A 14,354-nucleotide genomic window follows, 5' to 3' on the forward strand; every position below is an offset into this window, starting at 1 on the left:
ATTGACCGCAACATGCTACACAAGGTTTGGCAGGAGATAGACTATCGGCTTGATGTGTGCCGTGTTACGCGAGGTGCTCACATAGAACACTTGTGATTTGTTTGAAAAAAACCTTGACAGTTTACCTTTCTTAGGACATGTCTCACAATAACATTTGTTTATTATATTTCACAGAATAAATGTCTGAAATCGGGTCCATCATTTTGACTTACCCTGTATATCATGTTGGCGATATATCATCATGATATTTGGTGATGTATATCATTATTTATCTTGTAGTCTCCGGTTATTACAAGCATAAAAACAGAGTATTTCGTTGTGAAGTTTCAGGGGAACACACGCTCCCTTCATCAGACATTTATTTTTAGATTGATTGAAGATACAGTTATAACAATGGTTAAAAATGTTTAACCAAAATGAATGAGTTATACAATGGATGTTGTCAATGTTACATTGTTGTAATATAGCAACTTAACTGTGAAACAAGCAGTTAGTTTTATTTTTATTTCGGAAAAAATATTTTGATCACGTTTTTTTTAAAAATATCATCAGGCAATTTCAAATCATCGTTGCTTTCACAGTTTCTTGATGCTTTCAGTTACATTAAATTTCAAAGATGGTGGTGGCTCACTTCACTTGGGAAAAAGAAAACTCCATAGTGGGTCTATGTTACCATTTTCATTATTTAATTTATTCCAGTGTTCTTCTGCAATGAACGAAGCTTCCCAGACATTCAAATCTGTTTCCCGTTACTCTTTTTAATCATATGCTTCTCCTCAATGATGTGAGCTGACAAAACCTGTTCTTGGGTTTAAATTTGTAATGTCCAAATTGTGTTCGTGTCATCTTATTGCCATTTTCCTTGCTGTTTGTCCTACATAATCCTTTCAACATGAACAACTTATATTATACGAGGCCCACTTTTCTTGTAGTGGCAACATGTATGAGAAAGAGACATGAAAGAAGATACATACCTGGAATCATTTGCAATCCTTCAATGTAATCCCTGCTGCTGCGTGAACACGTTTCCAAACATCTGACAGTCGTTGGATGCCATTGAGAGCTCCCATTCATGCCAGTGTGCGCAGACACCGCCCTGTGGCCAAAATGATGCTCGGACATCTGGAAAGTGTTCCCCCCTCAGCGGTTCCTTCATCTAGGGAAACAAATCAAAGTCGCAGGGACTCAGGAGAATAAGGTGGGTGCTCCAACACCTCCCAACCCCATTGTTGCAGTACGTTCTGCACCACTTGTGCTGTATGACATATTGCGTTATCATGGAGAATGATGGGTCCTGATTGCAGATGTGGTCTTTTGCACCTAAAAGCAGGGTGCAAATGGTCATGAAGGTAACTAACGTAATAGTCTGCATTCACTGTAACACCTTGTTGAACACTATGTGCAAGGATAACCCCTTCATGGTCATATGCCACAATCATCATCACCTTCAAATTCGCTGGTTCCTGTCTTGACTCTTTTGGACATGGTGAAGCCAGATGATGCCACTCACTTGACTGCTGCCGCTTCAATTCCGGCTCTTACGATCTGGCCCACGTCTCATCAGTGGCAATAATGTGAGCAAGGAATGTGTTACCTCCCAATCACCAACATGCACATTCCCATCTGTGCTATTGCTCAACTTCCATCAGGATATGCAGTAGCCATTTTACCTACATCTTACACAGGTTGAGGTTCTTAGTTAGCATCTGGTATACAGAGGATGGCAAAATCTTCAGTTCATTTGCTAATTCACTGCATGTCCAACTCGGATCATTCTCCAGTAATCTGCAAAATGCATCAAGGTGGTGTGGAACTGTTGCCGTACGAGGATGCCCGCCACCATGTTCTTTTGTGGCTGATTCACGACCACTTTCAAATGCCTTGGCCCATCTGGCAATGGTACGATACGGTAAAGCGTGGTCTCCACGTGCCTCGTGTAAGCCCTTGTGAATTTGCCATACATTCCTTCCACATGCAATCTGAAATTTGATGAATATTCGCTGTTCTTCATGCGTGACCATTGTTTAGTGTAGTATTATACACATACTTCACTTTAACGTCTTCTAACTACCACACAACAGTACTATTCAGCACTAAACACCTACTACACACAATCTGTAGTACAAGACTAAACAAGACCCGGTCATTTTTTGTCCCAGCAACAACTGACAAGCGTATACCAACAGTGTTGCCACTACAAGAAGAATGGCCCTTGTATATTCCTGTGGTTTCCACATCTGGTGCACATTTTCTAATTTCGTATTCATTAAATGTACATTCCAAACTTCTTGGTGATCTAAAAACAATTTTGAAATTATACCTTCTAAAAAATTTTGCAAATTTTATGTGAAAATCCCTTGTGGAATGGAATACAAACAAATTTCTTTTCAACAGATTTCTCATCTTTGTCAGTTTTTCTCTTTTCATTTAGTTTACATCACAATGAAAAACTGTGTTTTTATGCTTGTAATAACCATAGACTAGAAGAGAGATAATTCTACAATGCAAGCAATGCGTACATACCAGTAAAAAAGATGTATATCATGTTGGTGATATATCGTCATGATATTTTAGCAATATATATCATGTCAGCAATATATCATCATGATATTTGGCAATATATTGTGGAGACGATATATCGCTGATATCACAATGTGGAAAAATTATCGCAATGTATATCATCTGTGACTATATTTTCTTGATGATATATTGCGATATAAAATTTCCAATATCGTCCATCCCTACATCTCTCACAAAGTACTAAATAGAATGTGTTTATAGTTGTGTTTTGTGATCTCGAGGTTCTGGGTTCAATTCCTGATGGAGCATATTGCACAGTGGATATGATTCAACTTTAAACTGTAGGTCCAGTACTAATTGTCATACCAAGTAAACTTCAAATTGTTTCTTCATTTATCAGTAGAGCTCCATAAAAGAAATCACAGCACAGAAACAAAATAACAAAGCAAGAAAGAAAGATGGAGAAAGTCTTCCTTGCTGATGATGGTACCAGAAGTTCAAGAGACCAAAAAATGCTGACTTTGAATAAGATACAGAGTACACATAGACAGTAGACAGTATTCTAGTCCTATATAGATAAGACAATGACACATACAACCTCCCTCAGCCCTCAAGAACATACATACCGCAATGTGAATTCACCTCAGAGAAAGAAAAAAAGTGAACATCTCTGACACCACCAAGATAAGTTTAAGTTTGTCACTTCAGTATGCTGGAAACTGGACTCGGGCATTCAGTACAGGGTGTTTGAAAATCATTTGAACAATTTCAACTCGTATTTTATTCATAAATTGTCAAAATAAGATACAATTTCACACATATGTAATGTAACTGTCCAAGTTTAAGTGCCAATGGTTATCGCGAAGTTAACTCACAAATGCTCAATGTGAGCACCCTTCGTTACTCTGGAATCTGCTGGACAATGGACAGGCACTCTCGACTTGCCACCCCGTCCTTCAAAAAATCCCAGACCACGAAAAGAAAAGATTAAGTGTCCCCGCTCGACTCCCCTCAACCCACACAAAGAGCAGGAACTACATCACACCGAGCAACACAATGCAGCGGACAAACCAGCCACCACACAGAAACACCACTTGACGATGGAAAGCAGAAAGCACAGCAGATCACGTAAGCCAGGAAACACACACCAGCACCGCCAAACAGGAGAAACTGCAAGTACCGCCACCTGGGAACTAACAAAGAAGTGATGCACTACCATCTCCATTCCAGATGCCATACCCTTAGTAAATAAAGACAGCGAGCCTTCGAGTTTAATTGGAAAAAACTATCCAATTGTGTAATGTGGAAACACGAAACTTCACGTAGGTAATACTTAAAGCATGTTTACTGCATCCATCATGAAGAACAACGTGTTAGGATGCATAATGATGGTGATGATTACACAAATTCATCAAGGTACACTGCATATAGATATTGGACAAAATAATGGAAACAGCTGTGGAAGTCGGAACATCATGTATTAATACGCCCATGGAAACCCATTTCATGCAGTTCCCGCCTCACTGTTTTTCATGACACTGGGGTGTTTAGGTGCTGATTAAGTTCTGTAATCACTTTGGCGGCCGTTGTTTTCTTCTGTGCCTTCACAATACGCTTCAAGGCCTGGCGGTCCCTCTCCTGCAGCTTCGTATTTCGACAACTATTGTGCTTAGCACACCCTGTTATGCCATGCACTGTGTATGCGGTCATGACTTTCGAGACCGTGCCTCGTGTTACACCAAATAATGTCCCTGTTTTGTTCACAGATGCTCCAGCGAGACGGGCACCAACAATTCAACCTCTTTCAAAGTCCATCAGGTCTAACATACTGGTCACTCACCACACATGCACAGCATCCATTACCACACTGCCTCACTCTACTGTCAGTGCACAGTCCATACTACCTGCAACAAACAAGAAAAGGTTGATTTCTGCCGCCGTACTCAGTGTTGCCAGGCACATTTAAAATATGTCCCACTTCTGACTCGTGTTACCATTATGTTGTCCAATACCTGTATATCTGTGATAAACATTAATAGGTAGATAATAATAATCACTAACCTTGCATTCTCTGCACCATGGAGCGTAAAACATCACAAAGTGCTTGCCTTCACTAATGTGCTCATCAAATGTTTCATCTGTCAGGTCAGGCAAAATAGAAAATTTTGATGAAGGGTAGCCTTCTCCAGAATCCTCGTCAAAATACTGAAAAAATAACACCACACATGTTTATCACACACTTTGTTTAATTTAAGGCAATATCTTGTCTTAACATTTAGCCCACGACTGATTTCCATGTAGCAACAATTAACACATCTTTCAACAACTACGGATGATAATTCAGTTCTGGCTTTTCTGTTTATTTATATACATATGAAGGTATGACATTCTCGAATTATAAAAGAATAAATTAAAAATAGTAACAATCAATAAAATCATTGTGAAAATATTGATTCCTTCCCAAATTTCAAAGTTACCTTGAAAGTTACAATTTTCTAGAATTAGTTGCCTATTTTGTAGGGGAGCCGATACCACCTTGAACCAATACTGATGTTGATACCCTTACCGATTCCCACCTATATCGATCCTTGAAAATTGCGATAATTAAAATTTGTTCAAAATATTGATCAATATTGGTGTGTAAACATTCTTCTCCAATTATATGCAATTTCCTGGATAATTAGACTCAGTGAAAGTGTTACGTGGCATTTCTGCAGACCCCATAAAAGACCAAAATGCCAAAAGTATCCAAGTGGTATCGGGAGATGAATTCCAAGCGATACTTTCTGATATCGATACAGCAGCATCTGTATCGGCTCAGCACAACTATTTTCCTTTTTTTGAAATTAGGGGTTAATGATTATGTGACTTCAAAGAGTGGTCTTTTCACATGCTTCACTGCAAATTTGGTCCATCTAGAATCCATAGGTCAAAAGCCACATGCCATTTTCTGGAAATTTTTGCTGCAATGTGGCAACACTGTTTTTCTTATATTGTTGTTATGTGAATTCATGAAGAAATTTTTTTTAACCACTCCAAACCAACAGCTCTCCAAAATAGGACTGTAAATGGCACAAAAAGATGACAGCAAAGAAAGGCTCGTTTGAAAAAATCTGCATAATTGTATACAGTTTCCCACATTCCTTATTTACTACATTAAATGCATCAGAGTGGATAAAAAATATGATTTTTATTTAAAAAATCATTTTCTAAATTATCTTTTTATTTAAAAAAAACATGCTTAAAATTGTTGTATGGTATTTGCACCAAACATATAGATATGTTTTTTAGAGAAAGGCTGTTTCTAGTAAACAGCCTTGTAAAATATTTGAACAGTAATTAAAGCTAATAAAAAATGTTATATGTAAATATACATTTTTCTGTTTCTGATACAGACTACTATAGAAATGTTTGTTGAGTGTGTTAATGAAACTACAATAATTTCAGTAACTTTTGTTCCAGTGAAAATAAAACATTCTGGATGTACTCAATAATTGTAACTAAAAATATTTTTATAGTCTTTGTAGTTGAATTTTGGCAATCTTTTGTGCAAAATATCAGCTCCCATGTTTACTTACAGTTTAATGATAATGACACTATTTACAGATTAGTATTTTGTAAATTTTTCTACACAAAATGTTTGCTATTCTTTCCTATAAAAATTATTGAATTTTAAATCAAGATAAATTTAAGTGTATTTACAAGTTTACATAAAACATTTCCATTTGTGTGAGCTCCACTCCATCACTACATATATTTTTGTTCCCATTCTTGGATCCTAATAAACACCATTAAATGATTACGAGAGTAATGTACTTTCACCAAAAGTGATTCTGATATATACAAAATCTTTATGTACATTATTCTATAAATTACTTATTTGAAGTAATTCAAATCAATTTTTCTTTCCTCAAAAAAATCATATTCAAAAGTTCTAAGTTTCAGGCTGCTGAAGAACATATAATTCACGTTATAAGTAGGACTGAGCCGATAGCACTAGTATAAGCATCAAAAAAGTACTGGTTTAAATTTAAGGAGCAATACTTTTCAGGATTTCAGGTATTGTAAAATATCACGTAATTCACAGGTTCAGAGTCTAAATACCCTGGAATATATGCCTAAGCCACATTTTTGCTGAATTTTGCAGATATATTTTCACAATTTCATTATTAAATGACAGTTTCTACTTAAATATTTCATTAACTTACATTTGAACCATTAAAATCAAAGCCTGGGTGGAATGAGATGGTACAGTTCAAATGGAATATTTGTATTATCATATACAAGGTAACCAAAAAAGTTCTTGCCGTTTTTGATCATCAGAAACAAAAAAGTGTGCAAAGAATGTCACATACTGTTAGTCCTCAAAGTAATCCCCATCGGCATCCAGCACCTTTTGTCAACATGCCTCCAGCTGTGCAGTGTGCTGGCGATAAATCTTGGGGTCTCGGACGGAAAGAAGTCCGTGAGTGCTTGCCGCAAGTCTGCCTCATTTGCGAAGGATTTCCCACGAAGGTGGTTGTCCAGGGAATAGAAGAGGTGATAATCTGTTGGCTCAAGGTCTGAGAAGTACCGTGGATGGCACAGTGTCTACCAGCCAAGTCACTGTCTCCCAGGCCACCCGCACCAAAGCGGCTTGGCATTGTCATGAAGAAGCAGTACACACTTGCGATTAACCAATGCTGGCTTCTTATGCTTCAGTGCCTGTTGCGCACATTGCAACTGCTGCGAGTAGAGGTCCCCACTGATGGTTTGGCCCGTTGGTAGCAGCTCATAGTGCACGACTTGGCGACTAGTCCACCATACAGAGCATGATCTTGAATGGGTGTGAAGGTGGTATTGTGGCATGAGGCACAAAGTCCCGTGTTGACAACCAATGTTGGGCACACTTGGGTGTGTCATATAGGACCCACTTTTCGTAACTGGTGAATATGGGTGTGTTGCCGTGCCAAGAAAGCAACGAGAAACAGGCTGTCACTCGTTGTTGCTTCTTGCCTTCTGACGGTGTATGAGGTACCCTCTTGCTCAACTTGAACGTCTTTCCTATGTGATGCAGGTGCAGTCTGGCTGTTTTATCGGAAACCTGGAAGTGGTTGGCAAGCTCACCACACCTTAGGCTGCTGTCCTCCTGTATGGCTGCCTTCAGGGCCTCATCATCCAGGACCTGTGGTCGGCCACTGCTGGGTTCATCACAAAGTGACAGTTCTCCCAACCTGAACTTCTGGAACCAATTTTCATTGGTGCGTTCATTCACAGCATTATCCCCAAAGGCTTGACATATTCCGCGACTTGATTCTGCTCCGCACAAGCCTACCTTAAAGTTGTAAAGCAGACAACCCCAAACGAGCTGCTTCAACACTTCCATTTCTCTTCGACCCTGCTCAAGCTATGGCTGCTATGAGTGCGCAATGTGTCTGTATTGGGCAAGACCAATGTCCCCACTCCCACCCTGACCACTTTTCCAGCACGTGGCACACATATTTTCCTATCAGTGATCACTTCTTCCCATGTGATGTTAAAAACGGCAAGAACTTTTTTGGTTACCTTGTATAAGAGTCATTCCACATCGAGACCTCCCCGATGGTGTAGAGGTAACGTCATCGCCTTGTAATCAAGGGGTCCTGGGTTCGATACCTGGTAGAGGCACATTGCACATTGCACAGTGGTTTGGATCCCACTTTAAACTGTAGGTCCAATCCCAATTAGCCTATCTGTGCATAAAGTGGACTTAAAACATAAATTCAAACAATCAAATTCATTCGACATCAAATCTCATGGTTGTTGACCCTCAGTCATGGATTTCGAAAATAATTTGGAGAACTGGTTTGGTTTGCAAAAAAACAAATTCAGGTTCAACACATTTTGAAAATTTTGATTTTTGTAGCTCAGCCATTAGGGCATCTGACTACCATGCAAGAGACCCAGGTTTGATCCCCAGCAGGGAAGAACCGGGATTTTTTCCACCTGCTCAAGTGGCTCCGGCATCCACTCCGAGTCGTATAAAGTGGAGGAGACTCTGGGGGGGGTAAAGGAAGCCAGGACCATGGTGCTGTTCACATCACCCCCACCTTAGGCAGTGATCAAGAAAATGTTGGTCCCTAACTCCACACCCCAATACGGCATGGTGTATAGCACGGGGGGGGGGGGGGGGGGGTACTTGATTTTACTTCACACTACTGTAACTCACAAGTATGGCAGATAGGTGCAAGAGGATTAATTTTAAAGAGAAAATACCAGGCAATCTGATTGAGTGTCCAAAAGTTAATTTTGAAAGTTTGAACATTCTGTTCAAAAGTTCCAATTTGAATAGTGCATGGATAAAAGCTCCCCTTCCTTTGATGTCCAAAACAAACCAATCACTCCTGTTTTCATTGTTTAAACTTGCAATAAGCCTTCAATGAAAATATTGTGTAACAAGTAAAAAAAATCATCTGTCTCATTATACAAGAGCTCATTCATCAGCCAATGGTGCACCAGGCTATGCAATATTTGCATTATTCAGGCTTTCTTTAACGCATCTGTCCACATAGGAAATATTGTTAGTGTGTCTGTGGCATTGACAGCTTTGAAAAAAAAATCATAACTTTTCCTGACCACTGCCAATAAAGAAGAAATACTGTAGTTTAACTTCTGCATTAACTTTAAAATGCCAAGGCCCTTCTCTTCTTCCACTTGTTTCACTAACATCCCCTCCCTTCCTGCCCATCTGATTGTCTGAGGGGTTGCTGCAAGTGTCACAGTTTTGTCTAGTGGTTGCAGAGCTGTATCTTCAAAACAGCTATGTAAAAGATAAAATTGGAATTGTTTTGAATCTGAGTCTCACAAGGCTGTTTTCTTTTGACAATTACACATGAGCAGAACATGCTAAACCAGGAGTTAAAAAGAAAACACATATAGCGAGTTTCTGATAAGCAAGACTTATTTTGCATCTGACACGAGAATAAACATCTTGTGACAAGGCAGAAGACATCGGAATGTGAAAAATTAACTGCACAAAGCTTATTCTATGAGAATGGGAGACATCAGGACGTTGGCCGAGTGACATGCTGAATTGTAATTGGTCGCTCTGTGGCGCAACATGCCACACTTGCAACAATAGCATGGCCAAAATCAGTCCTTTTTCGGTGACCTTGTCATTTCAAAGGAACTTTGGCTACCTCAGTTTTACACTGGAAGATTACCTTCGTCTGGGGACCAGTCAAGAAAAAGTCAAGAAGCTATGCTTCTGGTTAAGAATTTTTGCTATCTTTTACAGTATAGTAAATTTACATTGTTATACGTATATCTGTACTGAGATTTGATAAAATTGGATACTGTATTTGGAAATCTAAAATTGTATTGAGTTGTGGTTAGAATTTGTTCACTTTATTTCTTAAGAATTACATTCTTGTATGTGTGAAGTTTTGTGAAAATATTAAAGTAATGTAAAAATATTAAATAAAGTAATGTGGCCATTCACCATCCAGGATGAAGTCTGAAGAATTAAATTTTCACATGCATTCATAATTAAAACAAGACTAAATCTCTTGTTAATGTACAGCTTCAGTTTTTGTCTTAACTAGCCTTGTGGTAGGGGTTTTTCCTTGAACCTAAGTAGGGGAGCAATAAAATAAATGTTATGAAAAAGGGGGGAGCCAAGAAAAAGTAAAGAATGGTCAAGGAAAAATCAAGAATTTTTGATTTGTTATTTTAATAATAAATTTTATATGAAAAAATGAGTGTACCAAAATAAAACACAATCCAACAGGATATGCTTGTCCGGATCTTTCAAAATCTAGGATGGCATGTGCAGGACTATCTGAGGGTGAATGTTGGCCATTTCCAGCACCTATTGTGATGTCACTTCCTTTCTCACAGACTAAGGTGTGTGCAGTTCTCATTTCGTTGCCAGCTAAAGTAGCAAGTGGGACAGCCTACATAATCACTGCCTTACCTCAGATCCATTCATGGGCTAAAAATAAAGCAAACAATGTTGAATGAGGAATGCAAAATATTACGACATGCAGGGTGGATAAATATCATGATTTTTATTTAAAAAATCATTTTTGATGTTTTTTTATTATTTTAAATCAGATGTGTTTTATTTAAATATATTTATTTTATTTAAACACGCTTAAAATTGCTGGTATGGTTTATGGCACCGTACATATAGATGTGCTCTTTAAAATATTTGAACAGTTTGATAAAAGCAAATTAAAAAAATATATGTAAATATACATTTTCCAGTTTCTGATATATGAACCTACTATGGAAATGTTTGTTGAGCATGTTCATGAAACTATAATACATAATGTCACTAACTTTTCTTCCAGTGAAAATAAAACATTCTGGAATACTACATACTAGCCCCATCTAGTTGGCTGCACTTTTTGACACTCCGTGCAGTGCAGGTGTATCCAGTGTCAGAGTGGTGCAAGGAAATGACGTTCAACCAACTAGACGGAAAGCGGTGTTCAAGTTCAGAAGATTCAACAAATGCCCATCTGCTGCTTTAAACGGTCATTTGATTATTTAGCAATATGAGCTTCGCCCCATCAGTACATATATTTTCTTGCCTTTCTTTTCCATTCTAAGAGCCTAATAAACACTATTAAATGATTTATGTGATTAATGATATTTCACCAAGATCGATTCTGATATCTACAGAATCCGTGTGTACATTATACTATAAATTATTTATTTAAAGTGATTTAAGTCAGTGTTATTTTTAAAAAAATCGCCTGATTTAAATTAATCCACCTTGACTGCACGGTATGCCAGAGACCTGGGTTCAAGTCCTGGTGGAGCCTACATTTTTTGCTGAAAATTCTACATAAAAAATATTACCTCTTGCACAAAACCTTGTTGGTCATTAATGAATGTCTCGAGGGATTGGATGTTTCTGACTCCTCTGAATTTAACTCCTTCATCACTTCCAGCCTTGAAAAACTTCAATCTGAAAAAAAAAGGAAAAAAATAAATATGTTAGTACTGTACAGTTAAGATACACAAAGCACAGTCTTGTATCAAAAAATACACACAAAGACAAAGAAAAATAATGTAATACTACATAAGACCTGACATGATCTGGCAATCATGTGGTGTATGATGAGTTCAAGACCAGGGCAATCTGCCCATACAGAAGTATCTGAATATAAAAAGACAAGTTGTCACCTTTTTGATTTTTTTAGAACACTGAAATCTCAAAATTAAAACAATACCAAGCAATGGATATAAACTTGTGTCGCCCCAATCTGGTTGTGCTTTCATTTGTAAAGCCACAGCGCAGCATCTGCGCATACAATTATCTGTGCCATGCACACAATTCAAACATTCTAGTATGAATTTGAAATTGTTTTAGACATCAAAATTAATTACTTTGTGATCTTTTTCGGCAATTTGAAAAGTATTTTAAGAAGGTATGCAATTTACAACTTTAATTATTTTATGGAAATAGCCTAACTTACATGATCTAATTATGCAAATCCATGGATACAAGTAAATATCGACCAAGTTACTTTGGTATTTTGTCAACAAACTTTCTGTATAAAGGGGACTTTTTGGCCTTCTTTTCCGGTTGCCGTAAGTCTGATATCACAGGATAACCTTGAAGGAAGGACTACCCACATCCTGAATGGGCAAATCGGCTTATGCTTTGGGATAGTTCCTCATAAATCTAAAGCTTTCGAGCAAGGTTATTGTGATATCAATGAACTGTTGATTAATCTTGGGAGGGTTGCCCGTTACAGATTTGTTAGCAGATCTGCATCAGTCAACTCAATCCAGGATTGCCAGTGTTTAAGTTATGTTATAATTGCGCTAGGGAACAATAAATAGGACTTTATTGGAAGAAATTTCCACAAACTTCCATTTCCAACTAAAGAAAGGTAGGCTATAAATCCAACACCAGTGATGTCAGGGACTGGTCAACTGTTACCTTGTTATTATCTATATTTGATTTTTGTTTTTCGGAAAGTATCTTCAATATGTGCGCAATTTTTTCCACGATAATGAAAAACATATCCGACATTATAGCCCCATGTGTACTGAACAAAATGAGGTATAATTTGTAACTCTAGCGTTCTTCAAATTCTAAATGTAAGAATGAGTGAAAAGCAACATTTTAAGTAACATCCAACAAGTAAGGGTCCAGGGGGGAAGCGGGGGCAAAGGCCCAAAGTTCAAAATTTTCCGTAATTATGTAAAATTTCCGTTCATTTTTTTAAAGTTGTGGAAAGTGCATTACATATGCACATAGAGTAGTCCTGATCGTGCTTCCCTCCAAATTTGGTAGATCCAGTGTTCATAGAGCCGATGCTAGAAGCATATTCCAGACATTGTCCCTAAACTGGCAACACTGCCACTTTATAAAATATTACATTTTTTACTCAAGGAGTATCAGTCCGATTTCAACGAAACTTTGCACGGTTGTAGAAATGTACCACCGCTACATACTATGTTTTTTATTCACTTCAGTCTATTGAGGGGGGCACATGTGAATATTTAGAAAAAATCAACCTTTTTCTTCTTCTTCCTATAACACTAATTATCGGGAAGCACAATGTATAAATTTTTCCCGCACTTAAAGGGCTGTCTTTAAGAAAGAAAACAAAGCCAATTTCATCTGTCTACGGCAATTAGTTCTCAAGTTACGATTGTTTTTGTATTTCACGGCTAGTTAGAAAGCACATGCTTGAAATTCTGCAGTCTTCAAAAAAAAAGTCACATGTGCGTGAGAGGTCCCATTGCTCAAGGTTAAATGACGGCTCTCTAAATATTCCAACTGTCTCACAAGATATATTTGGTTGATTGGTTTGTTATTTATTACATGTTAATAACCATAACTAACAAATATGAATTCAACACCTAACATTATGTGTTGCAACACTTACGTGGGGTATCCTGTAATATCTTGCTCGGAGCACAAAGCAGCTTCCTTGGTGCAATCCACTCTGGCAACAACGAGATTGCCATCCTCATTTTGGTTGTACTTCTCTGCAAGTTCAGCCCACGTAGGAGCTAGTCTTTGACAGTGGTCACACCTGTAATTTAAGCAGACACTTATCATTAAGATTGGGAAATGGAGAAAGAGAGAATGGTTTTCAGTGAGCATATCACATTCAAAGGATTATAAATTGATTGATTTATTATACTTCGTTTTTCTGCCACTTTTGGCTAATCGCGAAAATTAGGATGAGTGATGATTTGATGAAGGGACACTCACAAAGAACACCCATGCCCACGCCAGGATTCGAACCAGGCACCCCTGTCGTAGTGCAGTACGCTAACCACTCCGGCATGAGGTCCGGCAAAGGGTTAAAAAGCTGTAATCAAGATAAATGCCTGTGAACAAGTTACTTTTTAAGTCTTCAAGTGGAAGACATTCAAAACCTTATGATCATTACACACAGAGCTAGAATTCTACTAGAAAGACATTCTGGGTGCCGGAATGGGACCAAATGGTTAACCAGTTTACCTAGGAGGAAATAAGAACACATTCATTCCTTAGAAGTGTAGAGTGACTAGCCATGTGGGATTGTGTTGTTGTATGTGTAGCTTGAAAACGTTCTGGGAAACCAGAACGACACGTTGCAGGTAAAATTAAATAAAAACCAATAAAAATAACTGTTAGATTATTATGCTAGTACAAAAAGTGGTTATGCAAACCTTCAAGAAGAACATTGATATGCAACATTTCGAACGTAAGCAATATAAGTTGCAAGTGTCACTTGGCCTGTACCGTTTTCTGAGGGAATTTTCAGACCGAAGCAACAAGTGACATGTGTCACTTGGAAGCAGACCCTCGGTAATCCATTCAACCTTTTGAACCGAAGTGTGACACCGAGCTAAACATA

General features: G+C 38.0%; 1 protein-coding gene across 1 annotated transcript in view; it reads right to left on the reverse strand.

Annotated features, from left to right (window-relative positions):
* Positions 1-14,354, reverse strand: part of LOC145997182 (thioredoxin domain-containing protein 5 homolog) — a 61,940-nt gene that overhangs the window by 34,009 nt on the left and 13,577 nt on the right. Inside the window, exons 2-4 of the mRNA XM_083133893.1 lie at positions 13,392-13,541; positions 11,347-11,455; positions 4,582-4,725 (exon numbers count right to left, since the gene is read on the reverse strand). Of these exons, the coding sequence (XP_082990019.1) occupies positions 4,582-4,725; positions 11,347-11,455; positions 13,392-13,541 (403 nt within the window). The remainder of the gene's footprint in view (positions 1-4,581; positions 4,726-11,346; positions 11,456-13,391; positions 13,542-14,354) is intronic.

Source organism: Lepisma saccharinum, chromosome 13 (genome assembly GCF_977018435.1).
Source record: "Lepisma saccharinum chromosome 13, izLepSacc3.1, whole genome shotgun sequence".
NCBI lineage: Eukaryota > Metazoa > Arthropoda > Insecta > Zygentoma > Lepismatidae > Lepisma > Lepisma saccharinum.